This window comes from Sylvia atricapilla, chromosome 5 (assembly GCF_009819655.1).
Source record: "Sylvia atricapilla isolate bSylAtr1 chromosome 5, bSylAtr1.pri, whole genome shotgun sequence".
NCBI classification, from domain to species: domain Eukaryota; kingdom Metazoa; phylum Chordata; class Aves; order Passeriformes; family Sylviidae; genus Sylvia; species Sylvia atricapilla.
The window spans coordinates 38085661-38113012 of record NC_089144.1 but is presented as its reverse complement, the minus strand read 5'-3'; the positions used below and the strand labels follow the sequence as shown (position 1 = coordinate 38113012).

General features: G+C 36.2%; 1 protein-coding gene across 1 annotated transcript in view; it reads right to left on the bottom strand.

The window, feature by feature from the left end:
* The window catches only part of NAV3 (neuron navigator 3), a gene marked incomplete at its 5' end in the record, with an annotated part of 137357 nt that overhangs the window by 13587 nt on the left and 96418 nt on the right, over positions 1-27352 (bottom strand). The window contains 8 exons of the mRNA XM_066319210.1: positions 2305-2479; positions 5284-5437; positions 7764-7936; positions 9766-9887; positions 11156-11267; positions 12903-12986; positions 21215-21292; positions 23541-23564. Coding sequence (XP_066175307.1) covers positions 2305-2479; positions 5284-5437; positions 7764-7936; positions 9766-9887; positions 11156-11267; positions 12903-12986; positions 21215-21292; positions 23541-23564 — 922 coding nt within the window. The remainder of the gene's footprint in view (positions 1-2304; positions 2480-5283; positions 5438-7763; positions 7937-9765; positions 9888-11155; positions 11268-12902; positions 12987-21214; positions 21293-23540; positions 23565-27352) is intronic.

The following is a 27352-nucleotide window of genomic DNA, read 5'->3' as shown; positions in this document are numbered from 1 at the left end:
GTAGCAAAGGAACAAATTTCACTTTTTAAGAGCTGTCTCTATCACTGATACAAGGAGTGAGAAGATGCCCAAGGGGCTCTAATTTCATGGTGGTACTAATTGTTTTAATTACCCCCTGCCAGGTCTGCTTTTTAGGCATGCTATGATTATTTCAGTTCAATTCTTGTCAGAGCTCTGGCACTCTGGGCCAGTCTAGTATACTGGTCCTTGTTTGCTCCTTTCACTCCAGTGACTGACTGAAATAGGGGTGTCTGTAACCATCAAACCCCTTCCCAGGCTGCCACTCACACTGATCTGCAGGGTGTCCTCATACCCTTAGGAAGTGGCAGTGGATAGCTTGGGTCATTTCCACTTGTCCGTGGTTGATTGGAGATATTGCTCTCAGAATGTGCAATGACATTTTCATAATATGAAGAGCCAAAGTACTAAATTCTCTGAGCTTAATCCTCATCATGATTAACCTCCCCATATCTCGGGGATTTTCGTTCAGTAGTACTCCAGCTGTCTCAGAAATCCCACAAGACTTGGTGAGAAGCTGTCACCCTTCCAAGTTCTCTGGCATGGCAACAAAATGATCATCTTAGTGATCAAAAATTCTAGATTCATAATCAAATGAAATTCTCCACTCCTCATTAGGCACCCTTATATCTTTAATTTCTTATAACAAAAAGTAATTACTTTGCATGTGAGAAAAACATCTAGAAAAATAACAAAAGATTATATAAAGTTTATGAAATAATGGAATCATTTAAGCTGGAAAGCACCCTTAAGATCATAGAATCCAACCATTTCTTGTTCCTCCTATTCCTTTCCACCGTTTTCCTCTTCCTTTTTCTTTTCCAACTTTCTTTTTTTTTTTTTTTTCTGTTCTTATTCTGAACACTTCCTCCTAATTTTCCTCATTTTCATTCCTTTATCTTATCTTTTACCTTCCCTTTTCTTTCCCTCATTCCTCTTCATCCATTGTATTCTCATCTAGTTCCCCCTCCTTTTCTTCAGGCCTTCCTTCCTACATGTTTTTCCTGAATCTAGACTGAGTTAGTGCCAAGCAACAGAGTGCTAATGGCTGCTACTCATGAGAGACATTCTACCACCATATTGCAAAAAAATTTGTTACTTTATTTTTGGTGTTGTTTTTTTTTTTTTTTTTTTTTTTTTTTTTTTTGATATGTGTGGATCTGTGAGCAGTTAAATTCTTTCCTCCTGCTTTTGCAACACCTCATTGCATATTGAAGCCTAGCTCAGGGTCCTCCATGCTATAAGTTAAATCTTTCAAGGAGCTGGAATGTAAACAGAAAATATACAAATTTTCATTCAAAATCTGATATTAACCAGAAAAAATGTTCAAATATCCACAATCAATGACTGACAAGATAATATGACTAACTGCCATTCTGAATTACAGTCAGTTTGGCTTATATCCAGCTGTACTCTTGCCTAGATTCTTTCCACAATTATTAGCCACATTTTAATTGCTTCCAGAGACTGCATTATAATTTCTGTGGCATCTATGCTAATGAGTGCTGCTTCGCTCCTGCTTTACTCCCAGTTCTAATGTTAGAGACAGCACCTCTGTTTCTTGGCTACACTATCAAAACAAATGTAGAAGGCTTATTATCATAAACTCCATGGCATGGAAAATGATCGAATGTTAATGTACAGGATGTGGACCAAAGTTCTGATTGCTTTACTTCATCCACAGAAGACAATGAGAGTGCCTGATAGGCCAGGAGGGGTTTGACTACTGTGATAAATGGTGATTTGGTCCAGCATAGGCCAGCTAACTGTCTCAAATTAAAAAAATGTAAGAGATAAAGCTAACTGAGACCCCCTTCTGTCTTAGCTGCAAATATGAAGTCAGGTTACGGGAGCAAACTGAATGATCAAAGATCTGCAAATCAAAAGAAGAAAGTTTCACATACTATACTGTTATTTATCCCATCTGGGCAAGAGAATATATCAATATAGTGGTCATGTATACTTCAACAGATGTTTCTTTTCAAATAAATTGTAAACTGGATGACCAAAGAGTATTGTAAACTACACAGGCAGAGAGTGTCATACCTAGGAACAAAACAAACATAATGAACAGTCCTACTGCTGTTCAGGGGCTTCTAAAAGCTACATTTCAGACATAAACCCCCAGCATTCTTTCTCATCACTGTTACTGAATATATATCTAATGTTAACCTGAATGATATGAGATGTTTTAATCTCTAGTCATGCTTCTCCAATGTGGCCTGCTAAGGGGTTAAAAAAATCTTACTAACTGCTGAGGCGTGCATGTGCCCAAAGTGTGTTTACCTGATGTAACAGATTCTGTGATGTTTAAATTATTCAGAGAAAGTCCTAGTGACTGCCGTGATGAAGAAGATGACGTGCTGCTTGACGACTCTGATGATGGCCGGGCAGGCTTTGCAGTATTTCCAGTCTCTGCCTTCAAGCGATCGTTCTCAGCTTTCAATATCTCAATTTCATTCTATATACAAAAGAAATCAACACAAAAGCACAGGAGGTTATTCTTTTGGAAAACCAATGTTGGTGACTAATCTGGTGATGGTGTTCCTCCGACCTAGTTAACTGCTTTACCACTTTCACAGCAGAGATATAACACAGTGAAAACTGGATTGCCTTTAATTATTAAATTCTTAAATTAAGAGAAAACCTCCAATAACCTTCTTTTAGCTTTTGTCTCAAGATACATCCTAAGCAACATAAGCTTCAAGCTTTTGTGCTTATTGTACAGTTGAACATTATGTGAATGTGATTAGAATTTTTCCAGCTATCTCCATTTTTCTCAGCTACTTTCTATTGTCAATTACCTAAGGTAATAATCAGTTAAGAAAGTTACTGGATATGTCAGTGTTTCTAAGAAAATTATTACTGCCATTGAATATAAAATTTAAGAAGTAACTTCACAGAGAAATTAAATTAAAAGTGAAAATGTAGAAATTGATAGTTTAACAGTTTCTTGCTACCAAATGAGACTTTTCGATCATTGAAACACTGGATTGTTCACACAGCGGTGAGCAAACTTTTTCTGATGAAAACAGACAGTGACAGATGAATCAGAACAATTGGAATTTTTTTAGCTAAATCCTCTGTGGTGCCAAGTGATTATTGCACGTACAATAATAAAATGAAAACGTAGCCTGAGAACAACCTGGTACCAGCTAAATCTAGCTTCCGAAAGCACATTACAAAGAAACTGCTTATTCTTACAGATGGTTCTGCACATCAGATTTAATTCTACATTCATTATCACTCTGCTAAAAAGTCCCATTTTTTAATGGAGGCTGCACAGCTATATTATACAAGTAAAAACATAAGAGATAGATAACATCATAAAAAAAACCTCTGCTACAGCTACAAAAATATTAGATCTATATACATCTACAAAAATATACACAGGGGTGAGGTGATAGTGAAAGGGAAGGAACAAAACAGCCTAATAGTAACAGAAGGTAATAGATGTATGTATCAGTTTAGCTTAGGGTTCGAATCAGGAGCTACTCTGCAATTTATGCTGATTAATTACACAGCTCTTAGCAGTCTTTAATTTACCTGAGCTTTAAATTTTTAAGGTGCTTTGAATCTAAAAGTATTCATGTATCACTTCCACCAGTCCTGTTTTTTCCCCTTACCAATCCTCATGAATCCTCTGAAATGTCATAATTTGGCAACTGCAAGGCGGCTGCCTGTTCTTTTGGGCAAATTTCAGAAATGGTGATTACCTGTAACAGCATCTCAACTAGTTGTCTCTGCTCAGATTTGAGGAAGTTCAGACTTTTAAGAACTGTGCCTACAGCAGACTCCTCCCTCTGGGGGGCTCATGTGGCTCAGGCACTCATCTCCCAGTATGATACTGTCATCAGATGATAAGCCTTCACATTCTTTTCTCCACCACTGCAATTAACTGTATTCTGTTCCTCATAGTTCCTTAAAACCTTTCAGTGCCTCGAGATCGATGCCTTACTTATGTCTGGACAAATGAAACCATATTTATGGACCAATTCTTGATAATTCCCTCCAATTGAAGTTTATCCAAATATTCCTCAGTAATGTTGGCATCTAGTGTGTGAGCACCTGGGAGGATGGCAGGTACCCATGGTGTTTCAAGACGTGGCTGAGACTGATACAGGCATCGTGTAAACAAAGAGGTCTAGAAAAGTCATCAAGAACACCATTTCCGTAGTTATGAAATCAGGTGCTATGGGCATCTACACAGAAATACCTAAAGGTGCACCTGACCTAAGCACCCAACACAGAGCAGCTCAGCTCTGTGCAAATGTGCACATTTTGCAGCTGTGCAAATGTGGGTTTCCAGTGGCATGACAAACATGGTCTTCCATGGAAAAATGCTAAACTGACATGTCCTGTGCAGATGCAAATACTTGAGGATGGTTCAAATGGTGAGAAGTACCTATGCTCAAAGAACTCCATTTCACCTTCTGTGCCTATCTCAGGGTAATTTGAGGATAGCTCTTTAGCCCTCACTACTGCAGGACCAAAACTCAATTGACTACAATGGAAGTTTATCATGCAGCCCATTTCTAGACTTTTAAATATTGCCAACCCTGTCTCAACCTGTATCCCCAGCCCATGGCCTTTCTGTTCCCAAAATACAGATTTATAGTGCCTTCAGGGATGGCATAGGTATCTTAGCTGCCATTCCAGAAGGGCCCAGTTCTACTGAAGGACCTATGTGGATATTATAGATACTTTTGGGCACCCACCATGGTGCTGGGCATTTGCATGTAAGCAACAAGCCAAGTCCCACAAAGCTCAGTGCAATTGAAAAGGAATTGGAGCCATGTAACAAAATAATGTAGCAAATTTTTATGATGCTGGGTGCACTAATTAGCTCAATTTTACATTCATGACTGAGTTAGGAATCAGAAATGATGAAAGAGTATTCACATAACATCCTGGCGCCCTCCATGGCTCAAGGATTTAAAACGCTGTAGAAATCACTTTTTGATCTACTTCTCTGTCATGTTGGTTACCATAGTCATAGGCTTGAGATAATAAATATCCTGTGGGCAGGGATTATGTCTTCTCCCATATCTCTTAAATGCATTTTAGCTATTAATATACATGCTAAGAATGTCTTTATTATAAGGTGAACACTTATCATACCCATCCTTCAGAAGTACAGTCAGTCCAGCAATTTACTTTGTATTGACAGTTTTTTGGTGCCTGAAACAGAATACTGGGAAAGGAAATATACCACTCATACCTTTGGTGTGCATCTCTGTCATCACTTAAAGCTACTGCACTGACCTGCATGCGGTTCATGGCTTCCCGGATCTGGTCCAGATGGTGTGCAGAGCTGAGGGCTTCCAGACGAATATCTGTTAATTTTAGCTCCTTCTCTCTCAGCTCGCTTTTTAGCTGAAGAATAATTTCAGCCTCTGCCTCTGTGCACTCACAGATCCTAAAGAGGAGCAGGAAACAGGCAGGAGATTAAAGGAAGGTTCTCTCCCCAGAGCAGTGTCATTATAAAATATCAAAGAACAGAAAAATGCTTGCTGCTTGTGAAACCTATGAGTGAAGAAAGAAACTTATCAAAGAAACATGAAAATGATCAAACTGCAATTTAAAAAAGGAAAAAAAGCCTTCTCCAGAAGAAGTGATCGGATTGTTTTATAGCTTTATAGTTTAGTTCACTATGGTGAAAAACAAATTCTTAACTACTTTTCAGGTATCTTTTTTTGAGTGCGTATCATCCATTGGTTTTAACAGGATTTTATGCTCACATAATTTCTTTGGTGCAAAGTTTATGCTTTCTCTACGTAACAATAGTCAGAACTGAAGAGTGCTAATTAAACTGTACTGCTAATATTTATTATTTGTTAGGCATCAATATGTTTCTTTGATTTGAATGTTACACAAATGGACAATCCTTGAATTTAGGGTCTAGAAGATTTTGATCTGTAATGGTTTTGATTTGTGATAGCTGATGTTTTGCCTATAGCCTGTCATTTTGTAATGTGCGATGTATGAAATCATGAGGGTTGGTTTTGGTATCTTTTTTCCTTGAAGGCTGGATTACCATTGTGGTTATCTTTCAAGAATATTTATTTTAAGGAAAGAAACCATTATGTTGTAAGAAAAGATTGAAACATGACTGGGCCAGGGACCCAAAACTGTCCTGCTTTCATGTCAGACTGTTTTGCCTCTTTGTATCATCACCAGAACCACCAGTAGAAAACAAAACACTGATTTTTGGCTACATTGTTACACTAAGCAGTATTTCCAGTCAATTCAGTAAATGTTATTTGTTCTTTATTACCGTGACTATAAACAGTTAATATTTGCAGAAAAATTTCAATATGAAAAGTATTTTATGAAAATCAGTATTATTATTGTGATTATTACTTCTAATATTGGAGAAAAAAAGAAAAAGAAACAAAGGTCAGCATTTAATTGCCAGAATGCATGCAAATGCATTTTGGGGAAAAAAGATGCAGCACTCTTCAGGTCAGCAGTTGGGTATACAACTCCATGCCCCACACTCAGTTTTACCGGGATCTATGCTTGTAGACCACACGACCGTTTTGCCTTTTCTTTGATGCCCAGACTAGAGATGACCTGCACACACATGTATTAGACAGATGCAGTTGGAAGAAAGTAAAGGTGATGGTTTAGAACACGAGACTCAGTCAAGAAAATACACGAAGAAATCATAAGTAAAAGGAAGATGAAGTTCATGGCAAATAAAATATATGTCAAATTGAGGAAGAAAAATTATTAATATATTTCAAAATATGCACAAATATTTTAAATGTGATTAAAAATTAATAAAGACATACACTAGCATTTTTTTCCTGAATATTATGGTACAGCTCTTTCTGTGATGTGTCCATACCTACCTATGCTAAGCAAATAAGAAATGAAATTTTATTTCCATGGATGTTCCATTTATTATCTAATAAAACAGTCATGAGACTAGAATTACTTGAGTGCCTTAAGAAGGAGTATTTGTGACCTGATTATTCTCAGTTAGGAGAAGGAAAGTAGGGCTAGCATCAGTAGTAGCTTTTTTTTTGGTTCAAAGAGTGATTTCCCCGTATTAGAAAGAGTTATGAGTTTAGTGGAATGAAAAAAAAACCCAAAAGTAGAGAAATGTGAATAAGAGCTGGGAACTCTAAGAGCATAACGGATATTCCAGATATTCAAAAAATACTGAAGAAATGGGACAGCTGGTGACTGATAACTTGTTCTCAGACCTGAAATTTTAAGGGTAGTGATTTGAATAAAATATAGAAGTAAAATCCCACAAAAAATCCAAGCTGATAAAAGAGAGAAAATAGATTAAAAATCATATATACCAGAAGCTACAAAGTAGATAAATTAATAACAGAAGGAATTAGTATACTGTAAAAATTCACAGCCATCTGGAAAAAAATTACATTGTTAGAATGTCACAAAATGAAACAAGGAAACTTTAGCATTTGGCCTTTACTAAGTGGTTAAGATAGAGTTGCTAATGGTGCAGGGAGAGCAGAACATAAGCTTTTGCAAGTTTGGATATCTGGGTAATTTTGGGTAAAGTCTGTGAAAGGAGGAAAGATTAAGACTGGTTAAAGAGCTTCTGCAGAACCAATGTGTAAATGGTAAAGCTCAAGAGAAAACTGGCAAAAGGATGGAGGTCAGGATTAAAAGACCACAGCTGCTGACAGTGTTTTCTGAACTGCAAATGGCCATGCTGGAGCAGGTCTGTTTCCCAGCCCATCCCATTTGCCAAGACAGACACTTACGCAGATGCTGACTGAGATGGTTTCATTGATGTTGCTGCACACTCTCCTGAGCTGTGGGGCAATTTAGGTGAGGAAGGAAGAGAGGAATCTGTCATTTCTTCTATGTCTGAATGTGAGGAAGGAGGTTTGGTGGACTTCTTCTTTCCAAAGGCCTGTTTGAAAGAGCTTCTTAGCTGGAAAACAAATACAGAGAAAGATTATTTTCCTCATTGCAGCACTCTGTGTGCAGCTCATGTTTTGAAGAGTTAGTTTGCAGATGCCATCCTAGCCACTGCCTGAGGTCAGTATGCAGAAGCAAGGTATTAACATATGCAACACAGTATCTCTAAAAACATGATACAGTGCTTTATTTTGACTTCATTAATCCAGCCCAGTGCAAAGGTAATACTATGGAAAAAGTGCAGGACCAAGTGGAACAGCTATTGGGGGTGTGTGTGTGTGTGTGTGTGTGTGTGCTCATTTAAAGCCACGAAACCCCTGTGGAATCCCATTCCCATGGCATTCCCTTCAAGGGGTGGCTTTAAATAACCACTTTGTATCTAGGTACAGGCAGAACTAAATCCTGAAATCAAAAGACAAGTCCAATTCACAGGGTTTGTCAATTTATTTTCCCCATTAAAACTTCGAATGGTCAAACTATGCAAATGCTATGATTTGGATCACAATCAAGAGGATCTAACCTGAGACATGAGGTCTGCCTTGTTGTACTACTGAGAGGAGTGTTAGCTGAAAGGTATATATCACTTATTGCAGTTTCCTTTAGAGTGGTAAGATCTCTGAACATACAAGCATTGCCTTTTCCCTCTAGAAGCTTATATCCAGTATTGAAAAGGGACAGAATAGCCAAAGAGCCATTTATTTCAGAAGCCAAGATGACAACAGCTTTGTCTGCAATAAAAATTAACTAGCTCATTTGTTCATGCCTTTGTCTAAATACAGAACTTACTAATCTTAAGAAAATTACTGGGTTTATTTTTATTTTCAGAAAGTTGTTCTGATCAAAGCTGTGCAGAATATAATGATCAGCTGGTTCCTCTATGCAAAATGAGAACTTTAAACATATTATTCTCATGGTATAATTGGAGAGTGGGGAGTTTGACCACTGATCTTAATGAGAAATAATATTTATGTCCTTTTCAGCTCATGATGTCTGATGAGAAAGAAATGGATTTTGGCTACACTCCCCCTTTTTATAGCCTAAACTTTGAGATTAAAATGAATAAAGACAAACTGAGAAGACATACAGGATACTTTGGTTTTAGAAGGTATAAAAGCCTACTGCCAAAATAAATAGCAATCATGCCAAGATAGAATTTTTTACAGATGCATGCCAACTTTTCCATGGTTTATATTCACCTCACTTCCTCTAGAGTTCACCTTGCAGAAACATGAAAGAGTGTGGAATTACAAATCAAGGGAATGAAGGCTCATCAGTATTTTAAAAAAAATGTTTATACAGATAAATTTTTTTAAACAATAAATACATATTTTCTGATTCTTTAATGAAAGTACCTAATTAAATCTTTAGCAGTATGTGGTGTTTGTATGTTCCGGTTGAGAAACAGTTTAATTTTTTTAAACGCCATACTCATTTAAAGTGAAAATTCTTAACAGATTTCAACTATCTCCATAGCTGGGTAATATATTTGAGTCAAGCTTTAGAACCAAACTCCAACTGAAGAAAAATCAAACAGGGTTTCAGTGTTGCCCAGAGGTAGTTCTGGTCACAACAGCTAATTTAAATTGATGTTGTTGTTTTGTTGTTGTAATTGTTGCTTCTACTTCTGTTTGGTTTAATTACTCTGACTTAGGCAAATAAAATCCTGCTGATATTCAGTAAATTTTAGTTTGGTGGTAGTGTCACAGTATGGATACACATGAATTTCTTGATATCCATCTGGCCCCACAAGAACACTGTAGATGAAATGGACCATTATGTTCCTCAGACACTAGGAAATGACATAATAGCTAAAAGATAGGTTTGAACCTGCTGAGTACTTACCCAGTTTTTCTTTTTCTTTTTTTTGGAATCAGCATCATTACCACTTCCAATACTTGAATGACTTGTAGCACTGTTAATACTGGAAACACTTTCTGAAGAATGTTGCCGCCTTATACGTAAATCTAAAGAAAAGAAGTTATGGTGAAATCTGTTTCTGGTTCAATACAGTAAAAATTCTTACATTTATGTAGCATCTCCCTCCTCAAAGGCAGTCTAAATGAACATAAATGAGCCACTTTGATGCTTGCAGGGGCTCAGATTGAAGCTACTGAAGCCTGTGAGAAACCACACAGGGACCAAGGGGGATGCATACAATTAGTCCAACACTCAGGGGCTTCTCCAAACAAGGCTGTTCTTGTCCTGAAGGCAATGACCCTTCATAGCAATCTCTGCATGTCTATCCTCATAGCTGAGCGCATGGATTACTTCGACATATCAGTGCCATGTGTATTACAGTTCTGAGGAGTGTAGGCACGACTTGACTTGTAGCAGCCCTAATCAGTGTTCAGATGCTACCTTCTAATATACCATGATGGAAGGAAACAGGCAGGAGTTCATTAAAAATGAATGAAACAAAATAACCTGGAAATGGAGAATATTAAAAATGGTTGTGGAGGCTTCTAAGTTTCAATTTCTTAAAAGTGTCTGATAACTATATCTTAATGACTGGAAATTATTCTTGCCCACTAATACCAAGGGAACTTACTTTTTAGATTATTTTCTACTTCCTAGAAATTCTCTTTGCTACACTCAAGTCATGCAGTGAAATGACCTTAAGGCAAACACCTAAATAATGACCTCTCTAGTGGAAGATCAATAACACTCTCAAAAACGAATACTGCAATTATGTTTGTCAAGTAATTCCTTTGCTGTTGCTTATCAGCAGGCACTTTTGAATTACATATTTATCATGCGATATCTGCCTAACTGCAATGACAAATTAATTCAACATCTGGAATGTAAAACCTGCTTTCCTGCACTGACTTAGCACTTCATGAAGCGCTTCATGTTGTCAGTCCGTCTCTTACCAATGAGAACACCAATTTACAAAGCTACAACTTTGGTTGGATTCCCAAGCTATAAGCATGTTATACCGTAAGACTTCGCTTGTGTCTTTGGTGTACTTCATTAGTCAATTGCAGGGACACGCTTAACTCTTGATCAATCCCTGGCCACCCAGCTCTAGGAAGATAAAGCTCCAGGAACTGTGGCAGACAGGAAACTTGTGCAAGGTTTCCAGCTCTGGAAATACCACAAGTATGCCTACCATTCACTTCAGAATTTGCTTTGCCTTGCAACAGAGCTCCCAAACAACAGAAAAGTAGTGACTTAGATTTTTTTTTTCCTGGGGAGAAATTCCACATTTATTTTGATAATAACAAACCCATACCTTTGTGGGTATGATCGGGGCCATTCAAGGCTCCTTGAATAGCAGCTTGTGCAGCAGAATTCTGGGCTTTCAACATTTCAATGGTTTCCCTTAGCTCTATAAGTTCAGATTCCTGTGGGAAGAGCAAAGAGAGATCAAAATAATGGCAAAAGAACAATGTTTGTCTAAGCTAAAAGAAAAAATTACAAGAGAAGAGTGTTCAAATTAAAGATTATGGGACTGCTTGAGTGACTATAAGGGCAACATTAAAAAGAATGCATACTTGCTCTCCAGAGATATTGAAGTCAACTAACATATTACTTTTCATTTACTCTATACGAAGCAATCATGCTGTTTTAAAGAAGAACACATTATTAAAAAAGAGTAATCTTAAAGGGTCTGAATCACTTATTCAATATAAAATTAAGAAAAGCTCAATGACTTTATTGCGAAAGACAATGAAACCATTTGAAGTGCATCTTTTAATATGTGAGGCTACTGCTTAATGGATGAATTAAAAAGATTTAATTTGTTAAGTGCTAATTTACTTTAAAAGCCTCTGTTTAATAGAAATTATTCTGAAAGTTGAAGTAAAATTACTCCACTTGAGTGCAGGAAGCTCTGCATTAGAATCCACAGGTGATTTTTTATTAAAAATATATTTTATTTTTGCTTTTATAAGCAATATTTTGTTTATTACTCCCTGTCTGTACTTATATAATTAGAGTTAAAGGAATTTAAACTTGACAATAGAGAAAAGAAGAGAAGGAAAAGAGTAAGTTCTAAATCCTTTGGGAAAGAAACTTGAGATGATCTGTTTCAATATCACTGCTTAACCCCTTCTGGGAAAAAAAACTTGCTTCTAATGGAATTATACTTTGTAAAATAGTTAAAAGTTTAGGTTTTAAGAAAATTCCATTGCAATTGTGTTCTTTTTCCTTCCCCCCATAAGATGAAATAAAAGCGAACAATATAAATACTTTCTACCCAGCTCACAATGAGTCTTGCCACCTTTCATCTGCTGGTGCTCAACCAGATTCTGAAATGTTATTTTTGTAGATAGCTACAGACTCCAGTGGTGACTAGCAGCTCACAGATAAACAGTTTCTTTCACAGTTTGGCTCAAGGAGGCCTTTCCATTCATTGGACATTGTTCAAAATTCATGAGGGTAGAAAGTTGCAGAAGTTCAGTCCTGGAAGGTGCTAAGCAGCCTCTTAATCCTGAGCTTGGCAAAAGGACTCACATTAAATTTCTTCCTATCAGGTTTAGAGTTTTTCCACCCCATTAGACAAAACAGCAGAGCTAAAACCCAAACTTTACTTATGGATAGGATGCCTAACCTTTGTTAACTTTCTCAATGGAGCTGTTTATCTCTACTTTAACTTCTTTGTTTCCTGCAATTCTATTATTCTGGTGGTGCTGGGAGGCTGGAATGAAGCACTGCAGCAGCTTACAATAAGTTTTTGTTACAGGATCTTTCAGTATGGACTAAACCTAAAGTCACACATATTTTAATTAAATTATGGAACCGAAATATTTTCTCTTCTGACTTTTTTATGACACTGTCTGAGTAAAACTGATGCTGCACAGTTTTTTCCAGATGCTGCTGGACATTCATGAAAATTTGATTGCAGCAACCATTAAAGAAAAATCTGTCTTATTTTCACAGATGTCCATTTCCTTTCAGTTTTTTTATTTTTTAAGCAAAACTCTAACATAATTTGCTGACTGTTTTCTACATTAAAGCATCTGTTTTGATGAACGTACCTTTTGTTCAGCTGTCATTGTTAGACTTTGCAATCGGCCTGTCATATTTCCCAAGCTTTTCTCAAAAGCTGCTACTAGATGAGCCTGTGAAAGAAAGACAACATTTGTCATTATAATAGGGCAATTTTCCCAGATCTATGTGAAATTTAAAAATATGTTTTTCTGGCAAGCACATTTTCTCCAGATCTTTAATATCAGTTTAAACTCAGACTGAGCTAAGTTGGATAGATGAATCAGCCAAATGAGCCCAGTGTTCCTCAGGCTTCTTTAGCCCCCAATGAGATTAGCTCAGGTATATATGCCTGGAAATGAGTTATGGATTTAATGCCCAGCTTTAAGTTTACTGATACATTGGCCAAAAGCAGTCTGCCCCCAAAGAGAAGTCCAGGAGCTATTATTTTCAATTAACAGACACTTCAAAACAGGAATTCGAGTAATTTATCCTGAAAAACAAAGTTTAACTTCACAAATAAAATGCTTCAGAAAAATCCTGAGCCTCAAACAAAAACTATCACAGTTAGTCTTATAAAATGTCATTGCTTAGTCTAATAATATTATATTGATCATATATGTCTCTCTGTGTATAAATATATATATTTTGTAAAATATAAACATAACATTTATAATGTGAGAAAATATAAATATAAAATAAAATCTTGAAAACTGGAAGTCTTCTCAGTATGAAAAGCAATAAAGTTGAGACAGATCAAAATATTTAAAAAAACCCCTTATTTTTCTTTTTTCCTTTTTTTTTTTTTTTTTTTAACAACCAGCATCCTACATTGTATGCAAACTAAATTTATACAAATGATATTTCATCAGATGTAACTGGCACTGAGCTTTGTCGGCAAAGAAGAGCAAGTGGTCATAAAAATCCCAATATACTTAGGTGCTTAACTAGCTTGTACAGCCATGGGAAAGTCATGGTTTAATTTTTAAGGAAGTCCAAATAATTCCATCCATTTCTCTCCCAACATCAAATAGTAAAACCATAAGGAAATGCTTATTTTCTTGTTACCATCTCAAAAGTGGTAATAGACAAAGTCTCCATTGGTACTTGGAAATAGAACTCAAACTCACCATATTTATATGCTCAAATGGATTAACTGAGCTTCCGCACTGAGGAAATTTAGTTTTTATTATAGCAGTGCAGGCACACACAATGCCAGGAAAATTTTTCAGTTGCAGATTTGCATGCTTTTAAAAGCATAGCTGAAATTATTTGAATGTATGTGGCTGTATACCTCGGAATCCGAGGTATAATCAAGAAAAGACATGGTCCAAAAAGGATTTTGTCCTGCATTTTAGGAGAGGGAAAAGAGCTTCTTGCCACCTTGCTCTGCATATTATCTCTCAAATAGAGGAAGATTTTAGCCCACTATAATAGCGGGCTACTTCTGCATCTCTGCTTCAGAGATGCTATACTGATGAGTGACTTTTGTGATTTGTAAATAATTTTGGATTGCTATAAATATTTAGGTACCTTGAAAACTACTTATTTTATTCTTATTCAATGTCTACTCCTTGTAAACTACACTAGTATACTCAGATATGCTTTATTACTTATGAGTATAGTGGTCAATCTGTTTTCTGCATCTGAAGAGATATCTTAGGGATAACACTTTTGGTAAAGGACACATATCACAAAGACTAACTCCATATAAACATGAGACTAGATAAATATACAATCTCTTAAAGATTAATTAGTAATTGTATATATTCCTATTTTAACATTTATAACTTAGGCTACATTCTTGAAGTTATAATCTTTGATAAAATGAACTGTCAATCAATACTACAGCCTTTGGTTGTTTTTACTACTCTATTCCTCTGAGCAAATAAAAGTAACTGTTTTTTAAACTTACTTTTAACTTTATTAATTAGCTACATTTTAAAAATACTTGGACTAATCTATAGTATTTTATTTCCAAAGACAATGACCACAGACCCAGAACACTATCAGCTACACAAAATATGCACTACTATAGAATTTTAGCCAAATGTCCCTTCATTACTTTTGTTTAACAGGAAACTAATGGAGCTTACTGTTCCCTGCCTCATAAAAAATCTATGGCTTTGCTGATGGCCTATGGTTCTGCTTTACTCTGAGAATTACAGTGGGGACTGAGGGCTTGAAAGAGGAATAATTTGTTTAATTATGCATTACTTTTGTCCTTTTCTAGCAATTCGACTGCAGTAACTACAGTACTTTGGTACTAAACTATGCATACTTGTGCAAAGTATTTCCCCATTCCATAGCTACAACTCTATCCTCTATTGTACACGAATAGGCAACAAAGAACTTATAGGAGAAATTAGGTACTAAAAAGCAGCATTAAAAGTGTCATCAAAGGCCACTGAAATGGTTATTTTCTGACAGCCCTTAGAGAAAGACAGCCATGTCACAAGGACTCTCACTAAAATTTAGCCAGTGACAGAGTACATTACCTTCTAGGATAATTATACCAGGCTTTTTGCATTGTAAATGTAATTGGATCAAGATGATGGATTTTTCCTTACTCATTTCAAATAAAGACTATTAGGTCTTGATTTGCTAATAAAAAAGAAATGCAATTCAAAGTCCCACTGACCAAAAACTATTCAAGAAAAAAACCTTTTAATTGCGTTGTTCATTACTTTAAATGCTTATTACAAGACAGCATTTTTCTACTGAAGTATTAATTTTACATTCAGAGTAATAAACTGTTCTTCCTCCATGGTAGCTAACATTTACTTATTCAGCTGTCTAGGGAACTCCTACTTGAAAACTTAAGCAGATTTTCCCTACAGAAATACTTACAACAAAATAAGAAAATTTAGTTTGAAAAAGGCCAAATTATCAGTATATTTATGTGTGTATTGAAGTATATATAAAATATATGTATACGTATATATTCCCATCTGAGATCAGACTTCCAATTTGAACAGTTAAATGCAGAATAATTCATGATACAATTAAAGCAAAGAGAAAAAAGTATCTGTGTCTTTAATAATGGTCATCAGAAATTAAAAATTCTAATTAGAAACTTTTTTACACTTAAAAATTTGGTAATTTATTTTGATTGGATTGCTAATCCTCAATTTCTGAGGATGATTTAATTTATTTAAAAGTTTCCATTCTTGTAAAAATATTTAGGAATTGTTTTGTTTATTTTTTTAAGATACAGCTAGTCTTTCACACGGTAGAAATCTCTGTGTTAGAGTCAGTAGTTTCATTTATGACATACATGACTCATTGCAATATTTCAAAGAGTAGCCTGAATATTACATGGGCTTTATGTAATGCTCATTCTAAAGTAAAAATATGCCTTCACAGTTGACTGCAGTATTTGTAGTTGAAAAAAGACATCCTGGAGTTAGATTTAAGCAATGGGGCATTACTTGAAGTATGCCTGCAGCAAAATATATCCATCATTAACATGACATACATATTGGGTATACAGATGTACAGTTCATAATTGGTAGATATCATTCATGTATGAACTAATTTTTGACTTCTATTCACATATGAAATGCCCATTAGAAATAGTCAGAGATGCATGCTTAGAGAATGACTTCAGTGCTAAAATGAAAGATTTGATTTTAAACATTCCCCCAGTAAACTATCCCAGCCAGGCAAACCCCAAACACCTCAGCTCTCAGGTTTACTGCCTATCCTGAGCATGACGTTCACAGAGGAAGCACCTCTCTTCCAACACACTTTGGGATTTGACCAGTGGCGTTCAGATGTATAAAGCAAAAGTAAATAAATGAAGTTCCTCCCACCTGATACTGCTGAATGAAAGGAGGTGTGAAAGGGCAGAAGAGATCGGGTTGATTGCAAGCAGCAGCTGTACATCTGGTGGCCTTTTCTGTTTGCTGCCTGCTGCATCTTGTTGCTTGGCTGTAGGATAGCGATTCAGAACTGGCCAAACAAGAGCATTAGCCACCAAATCCCCTCCTCTTTCTGCTGGCATCCTGGCTCATGTGCAAGCATGCACCCTTCAGCTTTATACAGTACAAAGCACTGATTAAAGTCTCTCTGAGCAGGCTGGGTCAGGCTGCTCACTGGAATTTGAGCCCGTGTCAGTCACATACAGAGTCTGCTGGTTGGACATTTTCTGCACTTAAAACAGGCCCTTTCTGAATTAGTATTGAGATTTACTCTTTAGCCACATGGAGACAGATGTCAGGGGTAAAGCAAGAATCTCAGAGAAAATCTGTAAATTAAGCATCCAAATGACAACTGGACCCAGCTTGAATATAATCCTATGCAGGCAAAACACTGGCACTTTGTAGTTAATCAAATGAAATAAACTGCTGAAGTCAAGCATAGTACTTGAGTCCAGCCAATGAAACCTGAACAACAAATGAAACCAAATAAGAAATTTTTCAGGACAGTTTTCAATAATGCCTGAGAAAAGATGTAACTTCCAATTGACAGATTTTGGCATAAAATAATGTATCAAACAAAGGCTTGATTAAATAGGTCAAATTTCAACCTGCCAGTCTTTTAATGACTTATGTACTAATGTCACCAACAGTCTTCTGTGGAGAAGCAAAAAAAGGCACAAATAGTGTTGAAATGAGCCGAATAAGATGCTCTTTTTTCACTCATACACTACTTTTGTTCAGTTCTACAAAAGGAAATGCTAACAACAATTTCACATCAAGATGAGCTATAAGGGAACAAGATTTATGGCTATTAACAGTTTCCTTCTCCAGACCACAAAAAGTTTGAATGTATGTGCTGCCTATTTTCAAACAGTGAAGGTATGGAAATTAGGAGGAGCTAAGGACTAATGCTAAGATGAATGCATTTGTAGTAAAAGCATGAAAAAGGACAGAGCATTTTTCTGGTTAGCAAAGGCACCGCAAAAGACAAACTGTTCATATAGTTCTCTGTCTGCCAGAGATGGATGTATTGACAGAGAAGACAGGTATTCTGAATTAAACTTAATGTTGGTTCAAGTTTTAGCCTTACTGACAAGCAAACATGACTCAAAATATGGGTCACAGTAGTATTATTCATGTAGAGATTTAACTTCTTCTCTGAGAGTAAATTCCAGATTTTGTGATTGGGAGTATTTCTCCTTTAAAAGACAGTGACTGGTGAAATATGTCTCTTAGACTACAAAATAAATGATAAATGAAATACATGCAAGGAATGCATTGTTAAGGCAATGAAATTGCATGAATGTTCATAAAATGTAGAAAGCCATCTAGGTTTTCCGTAAGTTTGCCAAGTTAAATCAATTGTTTTTTAATAACTCTCAAAATTTTTTATGAAAAGTACTTAATAACTGGCATTTAAACATCAATTCTGTAAGTAGACTAAATTTCAGTGGTTCTATCACAATAAATACTTGAATATACTCTCTGCTTTCAAGCTGGATTTTATTTCTGATGTTTAAAAGATACTTTGTAGAATTTCTTCTTATAAAGTTCTTGAAGGACTGACAGAAGGAGTAAACATTTAAGCAGTCTCTTTTGATTGTTTGGATTCATGTGGAAGTGTTGTTCTAATACTTTAAAAGTTCTATATCAGAAACACCAGAGAATGAAGTCAGGACCATGTTTACTGTGAAATACTTTTCAGTTTTCAAGTTTTGTAAAGTATGTATCTCATGAGAACATCCTGCCAAAAATATTTACTCCCACTATCCAGAAATATCTACTTTTCTTTTAATATGGTATTCATTGTGAATATAATTTTGCTCATGACTGGAGATTGTGAAGCCTCTAAGTTTCATGCCCCTGAAAAAATTAATTTTGAAGGAATTTCTGCATTTTGGGGATTTGGCAAGAAGAAAGATTTCTCTTGTATCATTTAAAAAATGCATGTGCAAAATTGATCAGCCTCATGGTTGCTTATAGGTTTAGAGTTTAAAGAATATCTCCATGGAGATGGATTAAAAGGTGTGTAACAGTCAAAAGAACATGATTAAATTAACCAAATGTGGTACTTCTGGAGAGGCAAACCCAGTTGTCTGTGCATATATTTTGTTGGCTGTCCTATTGAACACATTGCCCTTACAGTTATATCACTAAAAAAGCATTCTTGCTAGCTGTTCAGAAGCCCAGAGGCAGTGTATAAGAATAGATTTCTAACAGTCCAATCTGATTTATACAGATCAACCCAAATTTATTTCTTATCCATGCAGCTGATTTAGTTTGAGTGAATACCAAGCCAAAATACCAATTTTAAAACTTGGCTCATTTTCCTCAAATTATGGATCAAATCTGATTATAACTGGGAGCTGGCTTTGGCAATTTGTTTAGAATAAGTAATGTTATTAGAAACTATCCTGGATGGTGTTTATTTAATAGAAAAACATATTGGCCAGAGGTATAGTGAAGGACTTCCAAATAAGACTGAAGAGAGACTGGGCACAGTTTGTCCAAAAAACAAAAAAAATGGCTTCATTTCCTCAGCTGCAGAGAGTGCTCTGACATTCTCACCTTATTGCACTTGTTGCCATTATAGACTACACCATTTCTGGGTTGATTGAAAAGTGATGGAGACTGACTAATCCTTCAACTCTCTGTTTCAACACAACAGTTAGAAAGAATATCCTAGTGTTTTCTGTTCTGAGCGTGGAAGGAGAGAAGGGAAAACTATTTTACTGCCTGCAGAGTAAAGAGAAGAGTGGTACCAGGTGCCTGAGTTATCACTTGAAACAGGCACTGAGCACAAGCCCACCAAAGGCAAACAATTTAGTTTTACTAATATGACACCTCTATTTAGAATCATGAAAAGGTTGGGGTTGGGAGAGACCTTTAATGATCATCTAGTCCAAGTTCTGACTGTGGGCAGACATATCTTTCACTGAATCAGAAGCTTGCTGGATAACTCCTCTGGATAACACCAGGGCATTCAGAGCAGATGTGGGTGTGTCTGTGATTGTGCTGTGTCACAAGCCCAGCCAGAGACCATCTCCCGTGCTCCCTTCTTCCATGCAGAGCTGCTGCATCTCTGCATTTGCTGGGGAAAGAAATGCCCTGCAGAGAACAATAGACTCACTAGCAAACACATCAGCCAAAAGCATGCTGATTTAGCTCTTCTGACCTCTCAGTGTGGGTTTTACTTTATTGCTCTCAGAATAGGTTAGTGAAGAACTGGCCAAACTGGTAAAGAGGAAGGTCAGAGTCTAAAACATGCAAGTGAAGGAACTCCATTCCCAATATAGATATGCTATTCTAGCTATACATTCTCAAATGAATAACCCAAGTCAGAATCCAGATTTTGAATTTACAAACATTGCAATGTTTGACTGCAATCTGACATCGTCTGAGTGACTAGTTCATTCTCAGTACTCAGAGGAGTCTGGCAACCTACACTGCTACAGATGTACAAATACCCACAGGTGCTCTGCAGCCATCTGAACAGAGAAAAAAGTACTAAGCATAGCTCTTCCACATTTTCGTGTATGAAAGTCACATATGAACAAGCAGCTTTCACAGAGCTAGAGATTATTTTATCACAACAGGAAATAATTTCTTTTAAAAAAGGGGTAAATATAAGCATAAATATAAACATAAATGTAAATATTCAGAACACCTACACTTCAAAGAAAGGCACTGTATGGGCTGCCCGAGATATCAGGAAACTGCTTTCTTGAACTACAGAAAGATACAGTCTTCTAACTGCATCTCAGATTTCCCTCACAGTAGTAACGATAATTGCAGTCTGAACTCATTTAAAAATCACAATACTAGATTGTTCAGTAACTTCACCTGAAACCACAGCAACCAGACAAGATTGTAGCTCGCATTCTATATCTGGCATTATTTTCAGATAACATGTTCCATAACTCATATTACCAATATATGTCAATGGAAAGCTCTCTGTGAAAGCTCCCAGTTTTAATTAGTTATTTATCAGCACTGGTTTCATACCACATAAATTCAATATACACTTGTACACTGTGCTCCCCTTCAGACCTGGCTGTATTTTTCAGGGTTTGTCTTTTTGAAATGAAACTGTAATGAATTCTATTAGAATATACAAATCATGCCCTTCTTTGGTTGTGTCTCCTTACTTTTGTCCATTTTTCATAACTGATTCTAAGAAAAGGGTGAAACTGAAAAGGATAGGACCATCACATCCACAGTGTGGAAACTCTCCATTTTTACTGTCTACTTTCCATTTCCACAAGATCTACTTGAAGCTGGGGAAATATAGAAATTTAATGAAGTAATTAAATTGGGGGAAAAAAAAATCCAAATAAATAAATATATAAGTAGTAGAAGTCTCCAAGACTGTGTTGAGTAACAGGCATTGATTAATGTATTTATTGATACTACTTATCATCACAAGCAAAAATACTTACATTTGCTGAAAGTTGAGAAGTAAGGGTAGCAACTTTCTCTTGTGATGCAACCAACTCTCTCCGTAGTTTCTGAATTTGCTAGAGAAACAACAGACTGCTGTCAATATTTCACCAAATCTTTTTGTTGTAGTTATTTTTGTATGTTTTCTTGAGAGATCACCAATAGGTTTACCATGTCTTAGCCTCAGATTTTAACTTCAGAACTATCCAGAAATACAAGCTATTAAAAGTTGTCTCTTAGTGTTGCTGGTTAAGGAAGCACATATTGGCAAATGTTTAATTACTTTGTATGTACTATCCTCTGTTTGCAAGGGAAATGTCATAGGGTTTTACCAAATCCCATAAGTTCCACACTTATATATGCTTAGTGCAATCAAGGAGAGCCGCCCTGGATGTGGTCTGAGGTTTTGAAATATGAGTTGATTTGGGTGAAGTTCACTGTGCCTTGATGCAACCAACATATGTTAAATGTTGGCATGCATTAGACTAAGATTATGATAAGATAAGACTGAGATATGTACTCCCACACTGACTGGCATGAAGAAGACTTTAATGGCTACCTTAGACGTAGATGTTTTCTTTAAGAATGTCTAAAATTAGGTGAGGTAAAACAGTATTTCTTTTTTCTCTAATACATTTCTCTACAGTCCCTGAAATTCAAACATGCAACCTCTTTAAACCTTGCATAATATTCAGAAACTTGCTTGCCAACTTAAAAAAAAAATAAATGTAGCTTTAAATGTGCTGTTGACATGAAAATAAACCCAAGACTCCTTTATCCTTTAATAAAAAACAGAATCCTTAAGAAAAGAATCTGTTTCCATTTCAGCTGGGGTAGATACATAGCATGCAGTTTACACATCATTTTAAGCTCATTTAAACCTATTCGAGATCGTACAGGGAGTTCTTGGCATTGTATTGAAATCAAGCACAGCATGGAGTTTTACTTTGAAGAGCCTTTCACATTCAGACATAAATTATTCCAGAGAAGTAAAATCAGCTTAGGAAAGGGAACATTTACAGTCACTAGTAAAGACCATTGCAGTACTTTAGTTTTATGACTCCCATGAAAACCAACAAGGAATATTGCACAAGCAACATGAACATGTTCCTGTACTTCTATAACACAAAAATAGCTCAGTCATTTACACTTGCTCAGTGCAACAGGGGCACATTATCGAGCTGTTCTCCATGCTGGACTGACCCTTTTACTATTCCAAGTTTTCTCTTTGGTTTTTAAATGCAATTATTTGACATTCCGGCTTAAGCTACACTTTCATCCTGTTCTTGCAAATTCACAAAGGTAGGTCTCATGAACTGCTGTTTAACATCTCCTGTAAGAGCATCTCAAGCAGACCCAGATACTGAGAAAATATCATGTATAAATACACAAGAAAGAAATGTTGTTTCATCACTATATACAGCCCTATATAAAAGGCAGTAAAATGAGGAATTGTAATTTATACTACTGAGCTATAGCATGCCTCTTCAGCTTCTTTGTTTTAAGAAATGTGATCTTAGATGAAATTATACTGAAATATACTGCGGCAAGGAGGGAAGGATATGTTTATTTGCTCAATTTCCTCAAAATATCTTTTTGTTGATTTTTTCTTGGATTAGAATAGTAAAAATAGGAGCAGCATAAATGCAGGACTTGGAAGGCATGTCACTCTGTGAAGTGGAAATGCACCCCTTGGTGCTGTACTTTATTGCTGCTACTCTTTGGTGCCCTTTTAATACAACCAGGACTTCGTTTTAAGAAAGGCTGTAATTGTATCCAGCTGCTGACCCAGACTTGTTACCCATTCTTATACACTGTGAGGAGAAAGGAGTGATTTTCCCTGTCAAATCTGATTTATATCTGAAATCAATCTGCATTGCACTCGTCCATCAAAGTGGTCAGTTTCAGAAATTTAATACAATGCAAAATGCGAGTGAGAGAAGTTCAAAGTGATCATTTGAAGTATTTTTCCTCCTGAAAGGTAGCACCTTACCTTGAACTGCACAATCCCTTAGATTCTGCACAGAGTGGTATTAAGTTTGAAATCAGACCTATCTTCAGCTCCTCCACTCAACACTCAGTTCTCACTCATTCTTTTTCATCTTTTCAGAATGACATCCAGGAGGCTTACCTCAGCACAATGCTAAGAAAACACCTTCTAGTACAATTAAAGCTGCACCAGGTTTTCACCAATACTAAAAAGGCAATGAAAAACCAGGATGTATTTTCCCTAACAACTATGCAGTTTAGCCAAAACAGCTAAATAATGAACTATAAAATAATTTAAGGCAATTCAGAAGTATAAAAATAAAGAAAAGTTCTTACCTCTGAATGTGCCTTTTCTTCTGCCTGAAAGAAAACAAAGAAGAAAAGGCTTAGAATCAGTGTGCAACATAATTGCAGTAAGAGAACATAAAAGGCACCTACACTGAAGGGAAATGAATAGCTTCATGCACCCATTACATTTAAGGAAGGTATCCAGTAAAAACAATAAATTGAACTCTTTTCAACTTGCTTGGCAAGGCTCCAGCTGAAACCCTAAAGATCTTGCCAGAATACTGACAAAATGAAATGGTGGAGAGAAGGAGAGCAGAACCAGAACTGCAGAAACTGCAGCTACATTTCTAAAATAAACAAAAATTTACTATGCTCTCACTGCATGGACCTTAGTCTGACACAACAAATTTTTATGCTGCAATGATTATTAGGGCTCCTGGATTTATATTTGCCTTACTGCATACCAAGAAATGTGCCTAATATGATAATAAGTAATCCCTGATAAGAGAAGTTTACAGCATACCTGTAAAACATATATATTTTTTGGAAGGTCAGGGGAACTTGCATTTTAATGTAATTTCTTCCATACAGAGCACTGACCAAAATATTAAGGGCTATCAAGACATGTTAAAGTTTTCAATTAAATTTGCTAATATTATTTTAAAATTTAGGTATTTTCCATATTGCAATGTGTTGTGTCATATATTGACACAGCAATATATGTGTCAGCAGCCTTTTCCAACAAGCTAAGAAACGAAACCACTGTAAGGCAAATCTTTGAAAGTCATTCCATTTCTATGCACTGGATTAGTCCTATTCAGGAGACATTTGGTGGACAGATAAATCTTGCTTCAGTGGAATTCTAATGGAAAAGAATGGCATGCCATGAGAAATGAATCCTTTTATAACATAAAATAAGAATCAGTTAATGTACTGGAAATCAATCCACACCCCATGGTGTAAAGTGTCCCATGTTCAGAGAAGCAGTTTACATTATCTGGAGGAGAAGTAAGCAGTAAAAGGAAAATGTAGGTAAAGAAATTATCTACAACATTAGAAACACTAAGACAACACAAGTTAAGGGTTCTTCAGAAGATTTTCTGTCACTGGACTATCTTATTCTGTATTATTACAAACTAGTAGAGCTGCCTTTGAGCCTTTAATAGGCATTAATTATGGGCTGTTAGGATTATAATGAATTATAATAGAAATGGGTTTTTTTGCTTTACCTTGTGTAAGAGAAGATCTCTGGAAAATGCCCCTTTCCATACATGCTTATCTTTAGCAGTCACTAAGCAGACTGATGCTATGATATGTACCTTTGCAAACTTAGAGATGCTTTGGGCTGAAACTACTCTAATACCTGACACATCACCATGTGAGGATGATTTAGTTTAATGAGATTCTTTTCAGCACTGATGTAACACATATACTGTAACAAACTAACTTTCTGATCTACGTTTTCAAAAAGGAGATCTACTTACAGAAAAATATATTTTATTCCCACTGTTCTAACTTCAAATATCTAATGCATGGAGAGTCCCAAAGGGACTGAGGTGATGATGGCCCCTTATGATTTCTTAGGTGACATTTCCCTAAAACAGCCATGTGGGAACATGGTGCTTGTTCTTGGATCACCTAACCTGCTCATGAAGCCATTGCTCCATATTGTTACCAGACAACTCCCTCAATGCACAAGGAAGTGTTGCCTTTCCCTAAGTTCAAAGAGGTGGCTCCCACAAGTCAGATTTGTGGACAGTGAAGGAAGTAAATTACTGAGAAAGACGAGGATTTTAGATTTTGGACATATTATAAACTTAAAAAATAGAATCTGACAACCAAATATGTCTGAGCAGTTTTGCTTAAATTCATGCTCACACCACTGTAACCCAGGACTCAGCCATTGTTCCAATAGGCTCTAAAAGGAAAAAGGTCTTTTTCTCACTCTACTTCTCTATCATATGCACACATCCCATCCTTGCAAGGATTATTTTTTCTTTTTTTGAAGAAAAATTAAGGTACAAATATCATGTCCTTACACAACTCCTCTGTGCATGGCTTAGCACAATCAATGAAGCCTAGGGAGTCAAAGTGTAACTAATGTTGAGAGCCAGTGCGAGAAATTGGCAATTAACTAAATATGTGAAAATTTAAGTGTTTCACCTACTGAGCAGGAGGAGATTGAAACAACCTATCATAATTTTTTCAATTACACACAGGGCTAAATGTATTCACAGCCAAAACTGAGTCAATTTACTACATCTGCTGACATGGTGTATTTTTCTGTGAAACAAAACAGACTTCTCTGTACATGCATACAATCTTCCAGTCTATGCAAATTAAGTCCTGTAAAACCCAAATGCCAGTCAAGAAGAAAGCCAATATATACAGAAAGTAGTAGTGGATGCAGAACTTCTGTGTCATTGGACTTTCTCATTGGCAGAAAATAATGAAATGCATCTTCTGAATCTCATATTCTAATTGTCAAAGAAACAATCTTCAGAGAATAATTTGAAGATTTTTCAACTATCCTCTGCTAATTATACGTGAAGGTCTTGATCTTCTTTAGTACTTTGTCTCTATTTCTCCAGTGATTAGGTCACAGAAAACACTAGCACTAAGGCTTAAGACAATGCTTGAGAAATGTGATAATTGAATTTAATTGAGATCACCCTGTGAAGCTATCCCATTGCTCTCTTCACTCAGCTGATGTGATACTGGGTGTTAAACTTTTCATGTTTCTTCCATATTCCACTTGTGCATAATTTCTTGATTAAGTGGTGAAAGTTTATTTTCACAGAAGGCTCAAGCAGAAGAAATTCAGATTAAAAATCTTCACTAAAAGTGAATCCTATAAATTTTTTTTTGTACTTATTCCTTTCTGGTCCTTTTCAGATTTTTCTGCAGCTTTAATTATCTTGCCTACATAATCGATTACTTAAGGAGTGGGGCTCAGCTGCAATGTGAGTTCACAGTCAAAAGATATTTATAATATGAACCGTGTAAACAGTTTAAAGTTTATTTTGCAGGAAAAATACCATTCTTTACTATCATGGGGTTTAGTTAATATTTCCAAAATACTATGCTGAAAGATAACAGGTTATATAAATAGTAAGTATTAGTAAATTCTTGCTATATTACACTACATCAGAGCACAGATATTTCAGAGTTACTAGTTACTGGGTGCTGAAAGTATACTGTGTCACTTTATAACTTGATTTTTTTTTTCATCTATCAGTTTCATAACATTCTTCTACAATTTGACATCGAAGGTTGAATGATTATTTTTGACACACCTTCCCAAGCAAACTGATTGTAGTGTCTCATAGACGGGGAAATAGTTCTAAAGACTTTTTCAACCACCAAAATATAAGTGAGAAGCTTAACTCTGAATGTTAGTTATGCCTCATGTGAAGCCAGCCTGTATATACAATCTACACCTCCCAGCTTCAGCTCCCTTCTCCTGCTTCCAAATAATTCAGGACTGGTTTGAACTGGAATGACTTGCAACTTGCACTTTAAGACCTGCAAAAAACCAAAGCATGTGTACTTGATGTTTTAGATATTCCCTTGTATGAACCTTTAGACAATTAAACAGAACTATGAGGGCACCAGTGTGCACGGATGCAACAAACTTCTCAAGCTAACATGAGTTTAGCATTGAGACAGAGCTGCCACGTGCTACAACTGCATCCAACTGCATGAGCTTGTTACTCCTAGGCAAGAACTGCTGCTGGCTCTGGGTAGAGAAGTCCATCTCTGGAATGTCAGCTGACACAATTCACCACCTGGAAATATGGAGAGGACACACACTATTCATGAATGCATGGGATGAAAGCAGGTAAGTGGGTTGCTCTCCT